Here is a 12,187-nt window from a genome sequence, read left to right as displayed (position 1 = left end):
CCACAGTGTGGGAGTCAGACACAAATCCAGAGACCCAGGTCCTCCAGGTGTCAGAGGAGGCCATGGGAAATAAGAAGCAGCAGCAAATGCTCACAGACCAGGAGAGCAAGCATGGACAGGTGAATTTAGCCTCTGGGATGTAGCTGTGGGAAAGAGCTGCATCGCTTTTAGCACCACGATGTGCTGGAGCTGGGTCACGGGCTGTGCCCTTGTCTTCCCACCTCTTCTTCTGTGGTTGGTCTTTGAGAGCTAGAAATCCATCAATAGGAGTAGTTCTAAACTATTGATAAGTATTACACATCAATTATTTTCTTTCTGAGCAGATGGCTTAACATGCCCCAGCACATCCTCCTTGGAACCCTTTAGTAGAGGGTCCTCCCCAGACATCAGAACTGGAACAAACATTTCAGGGACAGTTTGGCAGGAGGTTTTGGAATACTGAAGGGGGTGCCTACAGCTTTTTTCTAATGTAAATGCTGTAGTGAGAAGTACCGGGGAGCCAGCTCTTGACTTGATACAGCCATCCAAACTGGACAGGGGCTAAGTTGATTATCTGTTTTGCTTTCATCTGTCCAAGGGCTCCCAGGTGTGGGGAGTACAGTTGGCTCTCCTTGGGCAGGGGGAGGCCATCAGCTCTTGCCAATCTCATTCAAGTTAGCCATCAGAATGGGTATAAAAGATTCGAGGCCACAATGCATAGGACATACTGTGGAGACTGGGGCCGTTCTAAGTTTAGAAAGCAGGGGTTCTAAGCTGGGCTGGTTGAGGGTGGCGTCAGGAACCAAGAGGTGACTCTGGGTTCTTCTGTGGTCCCATCATGGCATGTCCCGTGGCGTTTGGCTGCAGCTCATTGAGGGCGCCTCGGCAGAGCAGAAGCACAGCCTGGGCATCACCAGCATGGACTACTACTACTACCTGAGCCTCTCCGGCTCCTACAAGGTTGACGACATCGACGACCGGCGTGAGTTCCAGGAAACTCTGGTAAGTGCTGGGGAGGGCCAGGCTGCCATCCTGGATGCCCTTGCTTCATATTGGAATGGCTGGGTTCAAGGCTCAGCTCTGCTTCCAGTCGCAGCTTCCTGCTAACGAGAGGCAATAAACAATGGCTCCAGTGTACATGTGGGAAACCCCCATGGAGTCCTAGTTTCCTGACTGTGACAGGTATTGGGAGAGTGAAGCAGTGAGTAGAAGATCTCTGTGTGTCCCTCTGCTGTTAAAGTAAGTGAAAAAAATGTTTTTAAGTGAAAATGAATGAGTTTCAGAAATTTTGAAGCACCTTTAATTTTTTTTCCCTCCTTTGTTTCTTTTCTGATTTGTTTGAATTTACTTGAAAGGCAGAGAACAGAAAGGGCCTGGGAATCTCATCTTCTAGCCCACTCTCTGAATACCTGCAGGAGCCCGGGTTGGCCAGGCCAAAGCAGGGGACCAGGAACTCAGTCCTTAGCCTGAGGGAAGGCCCTGGCTTAGAGCTGACCTTTCGCTGATGTATTTATGTAAAAGTCAGGGTTACACAGAGAAAGTGACAGAGTTTTTCCATCCACTGGTTCACTCTCCAAATGGGTTCAATGGCGCAGCTGAACCCAGAAGGCAGGTGTTGTCTTCCATAGGGGTGCAGAGCACTTGAGCATCTTCGCTGCTTTCCCAGATGCATTCGCAGGGAATTCTGTTGGAAAGAGAGCAGTGGAGACTCCAGCATGGCAGGGGACAGCTTTGCCTGTTACACCACAGCACAGGCCCTGACATCAGATTTCTTGACGATACTTGTGTTTCATTTCCCAGGATTTTTAATCATGAGCTACTTGCAAAGTGCAGTCCGTTCTCCCCTTCCGTGTAAGGAAAGATTTCTTGAATCTACTTGCAGAAGCTGGAGAGGGGATGGCAGTGACCTTGTAAGAAGGAAGTACAGTGAGAACACAGCACAGGATGAGGGACAGCCTGGCAGCCTTGGCAACTCCCCATTCTATGCACGTGTTTCCTGCTGGATTCTCCTGCTTTTATTCCTGCAGGCTGGGGACTTGGCATTGCCATCACATGTTAAACCACATCATTGCACAACTCAACCAATCCTCTGTTTTCTTTATTCTCTGCCAGTAATGCCAGTGATCAGCTTGTCTGGCTCTTTCTTGTTTGCTCACGCAGCACGCCATGAATGTGATCGGGATCTTTGCGGAAGAGCAGACCCTGGTGTTGCAGATAGTGGCTGGAGTGCTCCATCTGGGCAACATCAGCTTCAAAGAAGTAGGCAACTACGCCGCAGTGGAGAGTGAAGAGTGTGAGTAGCTCTGGCACGTGGTCGTGGGTGGGGAGATGGGTGGTCAGCTCCTGATGGAAGCAACCCAACACATTCCTTTGTTAAGACTTCACAGCACAATGTATTAGGAAGAGATGAGAACTCTTAGGCATCGTGTGGTAGCAGATCAGATTGGCCTCCTGAAAGACTGGAATGTCTTTGTGCACCTGCTCACCACCACCATCTATCTCCCACACAGTACATCATCGGTGAAATGATTCCATTATGTCATTAACTTTGGGGAAGTCTGGCAGAATCTTTCCTCTAGGTTTAAAGGCAAGATGACAATTCTTAATGAAGATTAGAATCATGACAGTAACAGAAAAAAATATCCACATAGTGAAAGTCTTTTTGTACCTGATCTTTACAATCTATATTTACCTAAAAGACTTGTAAAGTATAAATATGGAATAGTTATAGGCTCAGTTTACCCTTAGTTTGGATTAAGTTGGATTTCTGAACTGAGGAAAAAAATTGACATTGATTGCTTTGTTGATATTTCTGATAATGTCTTTAAAGATCACATCTTAGCAGTCAGAGACGAGGACCGTTTTTACTGTTGGAGGAGAAATAGGAGTCCTTCCTTGCTGAGAGATGTTGGTTCCAAGTGTCCACAGCCTACCACAAATACCAGGGCACATGACTTCAGCCTCTTGGGCATCAGATGGCTTCCTCGGTTGTTCTCACAACCCACGCGTCCTTCAACCACCCAGGAAGACATTTCTTCCTTTCTCAGCATTCTCCCAGGATGATAAATTTAGATACTTAGTAATAAATAGTATCCCACTCATTGCTGACAAGGCATTTGGGGTATTTCCATTCCAAATAAGGTTCTTTTTCATGTTTCTATTTTCTTTTCTGATAAAATGGGGAAGTTCTCCTAACTTCTGATGTCTTGGTGATAAAGACCAATTGTGTTTGCCAGGTAATGGGGTAGAACATAATAAATCCACAGGCATCCATGAAGTCATTAAGCGTAACCCAATGGTGACCAGGTTTCTATATGTCTTGTAGGATCACTTTGTTGGTAGCTTCTGTGAAAACAAACTGAGTTTCTCTACCCTTCTTGGGTAGCATAAAATCATTTACTGTGTCTTTATGCTTAAGAACAAATTCATGATACTGAAGCAGAAAACTTCTCCCTGGCTATTTAAGCCAAAGAATCTTTTCACTGCACATTGATATCTGGAGTTACTACCCTCTTGAACCAAATGAGTAAGGCTCAGGATTGGCAACTGTCTGAAATTTCTTTAAGTGGAGGTAGCAGAAGGATGGAGATCAGAAAAAGTCATGCTTGAAACGAAAAAGATCTATAAAGCTATGTGAGCCCATCTTTGTAATTTTCTTCTGTTTGTTTGTTTTTGTCCATTGGATTGATATATTGACATGGCTCAGAGAGTACACTGAACGCCTTCCCATCTATCCTCTTCCCAATCAGCTAGATCCCCTCCCTGGGTGTAACCAAGGTTCCCAACCTCTTGTGTTCCCCTGGTAGGGAGGGAGCTGCACACATCTGTTCTTTCCCACTGTGGAATGATGATGATGCTCCTAACACAATAGTCTGTGATTGCTTTTTCACTTAGCATTTTATCCTGAAAATTACTTGATGAGAATTCATAAGGAGCTTCATCTTTGTTGAGATAGAAACAAAAAGATATACTTAATTATTTGAACGTCAGAGGTACAGAGGGACGAATGTGTAAGAGATCTCTCTGTTGGTTTGCTCCCCAGCTGGCCACGATGACTGGCATGGAGCCCGGACATATCCAGAGACCCAGAGCTTCTTGCAGGTCTCTCACGTGGGTGGTAGGGGCCCAGATACTTGGGCCATCATGTCCTTCTGCTTTTCGCAGGCCATTAGCTAAGAATTGGATGGGAAGTGGAGCAGGCAAGGCATGAGCAAGACCCACATGTAATGCTGGCTTTGTGGGCAGTGACTGTCCTTCCTATACCACCACACCAGTTCTGCTTCGCCCTCTGTAGCATTCCATTGCTTGGCTACACTTGATTGGCTGCTGGACAGGTAGGTGGTTCCTGAGATCCTGCTTCCACCCTCCTGAGCCAACACTGGCAGCATGCTCGCAAAGGTTGTCTATTCATGGACTAAATATGTAGACGGAAATACTAGCCTGTGTTTTTGTAATTTTTTTAAAAATGTGGCTTCGTCTAGCTGTTATTAAAAAAAAAGTTGTGAGAGCAGTGAAGATAATAAAATTCCTTCAAAGAATGCAAACCTTACGGCAGGCGTATGTGAGCCTGTTCACATCAAGGAAGTAAGATGACATACTTCTGAAAACAGGCTTTACTGGAGAAATAGTAAATACCAAATTTACCTAAGGTTTTGTTGAATGAAAAAAAAACAAAAATGAATACTTCAATAACAAAACTACAAGTGACTGTACCCAATACGAAAGACATTCACATCACACTCATTTATTCTTGCTAGTTCCTTTAAACATATAAATATGGAGTTTGTTATCTTTTTGCTTTTTCTTTCTCCTTAAAGTGTAGATTTTTGTATTTAAAACTTTTGAGTAACAGAGAGAGAGAGAGAGAAGAGAAAATCTGCTAGCCTGCTCCCCAGATGGCTGAGTTGGCTAGGATAGGGCTAAGGCTGGAGAGAGGAACTTAATTCAGGTCTCCCAAGCAGGTGGCACAGATCTTATTACTTGAGACATCACTTCTGTCTCCCAGGAGTCACGTTATTGGGAAGCTGGAGTCGGGAATCACAAGAAGCTATTGAAGCCAAGTACAGCAACATTGGCCTGGCGTCCTAACTGCTAGGCTAAGCACCTACCCCATAGTTAAGCTTTAGATGGAAAGTTCAGTCCAACTTTACCTTATGCAGTAAGAGAAATCTTCATTATTTATAAATGATGATTTTAGAAAAAACAGGTTCTTGTATGTTTCAGCTGACTCTCATTAACCTTACCACTGTTACATAGATGTTTTAATATTTAATCAGTGCTTCCCCCCCCCCCGCCCCCACACTTGGGCTTCTCTGATCCTCCATTCTCACTCATGCCATCATGGAAATTTTACAGCCTGGAGGAGGTCAATATAAGCAGCCATATCATTTCAGCAACAAGGTAGTCACTGGAAATAAAAAAAAAAAAAAGCCGTAAAAGCTGCAGTTTAAGAAAAAAAAGCCAGCCTGGGTTGTCACCATGCCAAGTATGGTGCTCCTTCTTGGAGATTGTTTGCTGTTGCGCTAGGCTTGTGGCACTCATTCTGGGTCTGATCTGGTGCCTTTTTTCTCGAGCCTGCAGCCTTTCCTTCATGTTCTCTTGTGCTGTAGAGGTACCAGAGATGGCACATGTCCTTGCTTGTTCCTCCCATCTCAGAGGCTTTCAACTTCATCTCATTAAGATCACACAGATAGTGACGCAAACATACTTTTACCAAATAAACTATATCTCCATTTTAGTATGACTGGGGCTAATTATTCATTTTATAGATATATTTGCTGTTCCCATGAACAAAGAGGCACCTTGGCCTAATCAGTTGATAACCATGTGCAGTGTGTCGAGTGAGCTATGCCCTCCCCAGTCACGGCAATAATCTGCATGACAGTGACCCCCGAGTGCAGGCTGCTTACACGTTGGATACTTCAGTAAATGTTTCTCTAAGGGAAGATGGCTTATTTATGTGAAAGACAAAGGGACACAGTCACAGAGAAAAAAAACTCTCATTTACTGGTTCATTTTCCAGATTCTCCCTACAACTATGACTGGACCAGGCCAGTGTTAGGAACCTGGAACTCAATCCAGGTCTCCCCTATGGGTGCTTGGGCCATGACCTAGTGACCTCCAGGGTGCACATTAGTGAGAAGCTTGATTTGCAAGCAGGTCTGGAGTTTTGAACCCAGGCACTTGGATTTGGGATGCGACATCTTCACTGCTACACCACGTGGCCACTAGTAAATGTCTCTTGATTCCCACCACATCCTTTTGTGTATCCAGTCTGATTTATGGGCACCATCTGTCTTTTTTTTCTGAGCTAAGAAATTTTTGGTTCAGAGGAAGACACATCCAGATTACTAGATGTGATTCCATTAAATCTAAAGGAAAGGAAATGGCCATTGGCAAATCAATGCTTCTGATTTTGTACACATGTCCTGCATAAAAGAAACCTTCTATAAGTCTAAACATTTCTGTGTGATACTTAGAGATGATAATTACCTTGTTCTAGCATTATATGTCTTCAAAATGTGTTTACTGATTTAATCTCTTTGGAACATATACACTGAGAAATGTCGGCCTGTTACGTTCTAACACCATCTGTGAAATTCAAACAGATAATCCCTTATTGGGAGGCATGTGACTTGAGAGCATTAGAGCAAGGTCTTGAACAAGATCCTCTTATCCGAGAATTCTGATCAAGCTCTGTGTAGAAAAGATAGATTTCTGTCAAAATTCATATTTTTCACTTGCCAGCAGTTCATTCGTGTTGAAAATGATCTGAGCCTTCTTTCAGGTTGTGGACCTGGGGAAGGATTCTAATTTCTACCCCAAGAGTATGTAGGTGTTTCTTCCATGTAGCAGTGTGGTTTGTATGTGCCATAGTAAGAGGAACACTGGTAGTCTCCGTCCCTCTAACCATACTGTGCACACTAAACCAACATGGCAGTGTCTCCTGATTGAAGACTCTCTATGGTGGGTATTTTGTTCTGCCCTTCTCTGGGGGTTACTTGGGCCCTCTTTTGCCTCCAGCTCAAGTATTTCCTTCGAAGACCTTCCATGTCCAAATCCTTCCTGAGGTTCTAGTCTGAACTTTCCTCTGTGGTCCATGATTGTCATGCCCCAGCCGAGCCTCTCTCCTGCCGCCTCTGTTCGGCACAGCACATCACCCTTCTGCAGCCCTGCAGATCCTTTTCGCTCTCGTAGGTCCAGCCCAAATCTCATAATTTCCTTAACTATTACCAAATTGTAATATTTCCCTGTTAGAAATTCTTCTAGAACTTTTTCTGTTTCTGTTATATATTCAGCTTTTAGGAGAGTCCTTTATTTGTTAAACCATCTTTGTCTTGTATAGATTGCAAGATTTCTGGCGTATTTTGTATCGTTTCTTTTGTTAGTAACCCTGCATGTGGTAAGTATCTGACAAAAATACATGGTTGACTGTAATTAGTAGTTCAGTGATATCAAGCACTTCGAAGCTGATGCTGTGAAAGCATCGAACCAAAAAAAAAAGGAAGAAAACAGTTTTTGAAGCCAAAGAGATAGTTCTTGGTGGAATTTCTTCCGAGATGTCTTGCTGCAAACGTGAGGAACTGTCTAACTATGATCTCAGTTAGGAGCATTGATTTGCTCTGCCTTCTTGGAGCATTGATTGGTATCATTAAAGTCTGTCATAGTAATTGATTCAGCTTGTAGAATAACTGGAGAAAAACAGAGTTGATGCATGCATATGGGAATGCTGATAAGCAGTCCTCCCTGGAGTGTTTCTTAGGGCTCATGTTGGTGCTCAATGTGTATTCATAGGCACACCAGTGCCTCCAGGTGTCCGTGAGATGAATTGTTGCAACTCTGAAAGATAAACCTGCTTTATTCTGTGTTCTGTAGTTTTGGCTTTTCCTGCATATCTACTGGGGATAAACCAGGACCGGTTAAAAGAAAAGCTAACCAGCAGGCAAATGGACAGCAAGTGGGGAGGCAAGTCCGAGTCCATCCACGTGACCCTCAATGTGGAGCAGGCCTGCTATACCAGGGATGCCCTTGCCAAGGCACTGCACGCCCGGGTCTTTGATTTCCTGGTCGATGTAAGTATCTTGGGTTGATTCGGACAATACATTGTGTTTTTCCTATGGAGAGGAAAACTGCTAAGGGTTTCTGGTTTAATGTTTTAGTTCATTCCTTTAAGCTATAACCTTATTGCTCAGCTTTTTTATCCTCTTTTTCCAGGAACACTGCATTCCCTTTTTCCTGCTAGAATGGTTTATTAAGGCACTTAAGCTAAACCTAAAATGCTAACAGTTTCTTCTATAAAAAAAAGTTTAGTGACATTGGGGCTAGGAAACAAAAATGAAGAGACTCATGGATGAGGGCTTCTCGTGACTTTGAGGCTGAAGATTGATGAATATTGTATTTGTCAGATGTAACCCAAAACTTAGTGGTTTGAAGCAGTAAGAGTTTATTTTCTCAGTATCTGTGTGTCAGGCTTAGCTTGGTGGTTCTGACTCAAGGGCAAGATCAAAATCAAGGTGTCACCTGGACTTGAAGCCCTCTGAAGCCTGGCCCATGGCTTGGAGGATGCGGTCATGAGGCGACCCTTCACATGACTGCCTGCAGCAGATCTTGGTTTCTCTCCCGTGGGAATGTCCTTTGGGCTGCTTGAGTCTCCTCACAGTATGGCCATTGACTTTCCCCAGAGTGAGCTCAGACAGAGGGCAAAACAAGAAGCCACAGGTTTTTCATGCTCTAAACTTGGACTCGAGTAGTCACACTACCATGTTTTCTTTTAGGCTCCACCTTATTGATCTGAGAGGCAAAGAGAGACAGATAGCAGAGAGAGATTTCTCTATGAAGCTCCTGTCTGTTGGCTTATTCCCCCAACTGCCTGTGTTTTGGGCCCAGGACCAGAATTGGAAACCAGGATCTCAGTCCAGGTTTCTAACCTGAGTGGCAAGAACCCATTTTCTTGAGCCATCACCCCTGTCTCCTCTAGACTCCATGGCTGGAGGCAAGAATCAAACCCAGGCACCTGTTGGGTGACATGTGGGTGTCTCACCCACTAGGTTAGTCACCTGCTCTGAGAGTCTCTCTTTCCAAGATATTTGGATATATTTTTAAGCTTTCAAAAGGCATTTCTGGTTACGGCATACATATATATATGATATCTAAATATATATAATCATGATGTGGACCTCCTGGTTTCCATATTGGAGTGCCTGGATTCAAGTCCTGGCACAGGTCCTGAATCTAGCTTCGGTTAATGCACACCCTGGGAGGTAGCAGGTGATGGCGTTAGTGGTTTGATCCCTACCACTCACACAGGTGACCCAACCCTTGGCCTTGAACTGTCCCAGCCCTCGCTGTTGTGGACGTATGGAGAGTGAACTAATAGATAAGGAGCACATTTTCTTTCTCTGCACTTCATATTAAATAGAAGGAATAGATAAATACATCTTTTTAACGATGTAAGATTTGATTGTAACTTGTGTGCCTCCTCTCGTACTTGAGATCACCTCTAGACTGCTTTTGAAGCCTAATAGAATGAAAATCCTTTGTAGGACGTTGTTGCACTGTATTGTTAGGGAATAATGACAAGGAAACTATGTCTGTGCATATTTGAGGCAGATGCCTTTTAGTATTTTTTGTGTTTTGAATCTTTTCAGTCAGGGTCAGGTGAATTGGTGGGTACAGACCCTGAAGACATGAAGAGCCAAACATGTATCGCTTGTTCTATTTTATTGGTGGGGAACCTCACTTAATTCTAACAAGAATCTTTTAACTTGGATATTATCATCTCTGCTTCACAGATAAAGTAAGGCACGGAGAGGTTAAAGAATTTGCCGCATGCTCATCTAGGCGATAGATATGGGAGCAGCTGGATTCCTGGCTGCTCTGCCCACTTTGACTTTCATATATTCCAACTGGAAGGAACCCTACATGACCCTGGTCCTGGGACAGTAGTAGTAGGGTCATGAGGTCCAAGGAGCCTATGATTGAATCCAGGCCGTAATACCTACAGGACGTATGGTCTAGTGACTTGTGGTAGAGCAGGGCAGGGAGAATAGCTTTTCTTTGTACTTCTTGTGGCTGTTTACTATCTGAAACATATAACTTGGAAGGTCAAGGACATACCAAACAAATGTCAAGTGTTTAGCTTGTTGGGATCCTTCGTTTTACTAGGAAGGGACTCTCAGGCCTGAGTGTTGGCAGATCTACCCAAGGCCATTCAGCAAGAGTGTGGTGCAGAACTTACGTAGCACTGGAACCCACATCTCTTGTCTCTTTGTTCAGGGTGCCTTCCAGTGCTGGGCTTCCCACCTTCCTTCCTTCCTGTCATCCTTCCACTTTTCTGTGGTAAAAGTGGATGAATGCCCATGTAAGTGACACTGATTTGAGCTGGTGTTTCCGGGACACAGACTTTGTACTAGGCACTGGGCTAAGTGTTCTATGTCATGACCCCGTTAGCTCACCACATGAGTCTTTATTTTCTTTGCCTGGAAATCATTTCTGGTACTTTAATCTCCAGGTATTCACCATCTGTAGGAGTGTTGCTCCCTCACTAACTTTTTCTTCCCTCACTTCCCCTGCTGTCATTAATTCTGTTTCATTCAATTGCATGACCCCTTCTCACTGTGATCAAGAACAAGATTTAGGCATTATCCTTTAACTTAATCCCAGGCTCTGCTTCTTGTGCGGTGCACTCACAGACAAGCCTTGGTGTGCCCATCTAGAAAATGGGGATAATCATTTTATCACTACCATTATGAGAATTGTCATAGGGATTAAGTGAAATGACACAAGGAGAGGTAAAGCTGAAGGTTAAATACATGTGAACTGTTTGTTCTCAGTGCTTAAGTGGTTACTGTCATGGCCCGTAGACACCTCCCCCTGTCTGTAAGCTCCTGGCAACAACAGGAACCGTCTTGTCCTTGGCATCTCCAGCATGTTGTATTATGTGATCATTCAATGACTGCTGAATGGAGGAAAACGGAAGAGAGAGATTTCCAGATTTCCTAATATTTGGTCTTCCATCATCCCAGATAATGTTTTATTTTGACTCTCAATATTTGCTGAGGAAAGCTTACTCAGCTACAAATCATTATTTTTCATCATTAAGCAAACACTTTCCCCTTTTCATGGTAGTTCTCTGGGTTTTCCAAAGCATCTGACTTGATACCGAGACCCTGGGAAATCTGCACATCTCCCTTCTTTCTGTTGTCCTCCGTTCCACGTGGCAGTGCTGCTTGCTGGGTAGAGTGGGGCTTCCCTTCCCCGCCCCCACTCAGCCCACTTTCGAGATGAATAGAACAGAGCTGATGGTCGTGCTCTCTGCTTTCTCCTAGTCCATCAACAAAGCCATGCAGAAGGACCATGAAGAATACAACATTGGTGTGCTGGACATCTATGGCTTTGAAATATTCCAGGTAAGGCCAGTCTGAAAAAAATTGAAGATCGAAGGGGAATGATGTATTTTATATGGCCTATAAGAAATAATTTTAGACAACATTTTAAAAAAAGAAAAACACTGTGGCTCATTTTTGCCTTTGTGAGTTCTTCATGTACCTTTACTAAATTAGTTTCTCCTAAATATAAACTGTGCTTCTTTCTATTGATGCAGCCAACATTTCCGCTAAACTGCTTCACATAGCATTATCTCACGGAATCGCTCAAGAATGATTTCAAAATGTTTTTGCAAAATCATGATGTGACTTTTTTTCTATTTCAGAAAAATGGCTTTGAACAGTTTTGCATCAATTTCGTTAATGAGAAACTCCAACAGATTTTTATTGAATTGACATTAAAGGCAGAACAGGTAAGCAGACCCTCTTCCTGTGCCCCATCCTATTTCTAAGTTGTTTTGTTTTGAAGGGTCTGGATTCCTTCCCTGTGATAAGAGATGAAGATTTCAGCCTCCTATTAAGAGCTGTACCTAATAAAGTCAGGCAGAAAAACCATATGTCATCATGGTATTTTAGTCTTTGGAAGATAAATGCCATCTGCTGCATTTTTTTTCTCCTTTAAGAAAGTGATGCTGTGAAGTTGAACTTGTGACTGGCTGTTTTTACTACATGCTGACTCACTGACCACAAGGAAAATAGGAGCCTAGTTCCAGCCCCCGTTGTCTGTGCATTAACATGTCCCAAAGGAAATCTTTCTTTCCTCTGATTTGCTCTGTTCCCAAACTGCCGCTACAAATTCAACCCTTCTATTCCTGAGTCTGTTT

The 12,187-nt window shown here is 43.6% G+C and overlaps 1 protein-coding gene across 1 annotated transcript in view; it reads left to right on the top strand.

Moving 5' to 3' along the window:
• Positions 1-12,187, top strand: part of MYO1E (myosin IE) — a 194,525-nt gene that overhangs the window by 116,835 nt on the left and 65,503 nt on the right. Inside the window, exons 8-12 of the mRNA XM_040969033.1 lie at positions 847-981; positions 2,140-2,272; positions 7,855-8,051; positions 11,307-11,387; positions 11,690-11,776. Coding sequence (XP_040824967.1) covers positions 847-981; positions 2,140-2,272; positions 7,855-8,051; positions 11,307-11,387; positions 11,690-11,776 — 633 coding nt within the window. The remainder of the gene's footprint in view (positions 1-846; positions 982-2,139; positions 2,273-7,854; positions 8,052-11,306; positions 11,388-11,689; positions 11,777-12,187) is intronic.

Source organism: Ochotona curzoniae, unplaced genomic scaffold (genome assembly GCF_017591425.1).
Source record: "Ochotona curzoniae isolate NIBS_2020 unplaced genomic scaffold, NIBS_Ocur_1.0 scaffold_4701, whole genome shotgun sequence".
NCBI lineage: Eukaryota > Metazoa > Chordata > Mammalia > Lagomorpha > Ochotonidae > Ochotona > Ochotona curzoniae.
This window is presented reverse-complemented; position numbering and strand designations above follow the sequence as displayed.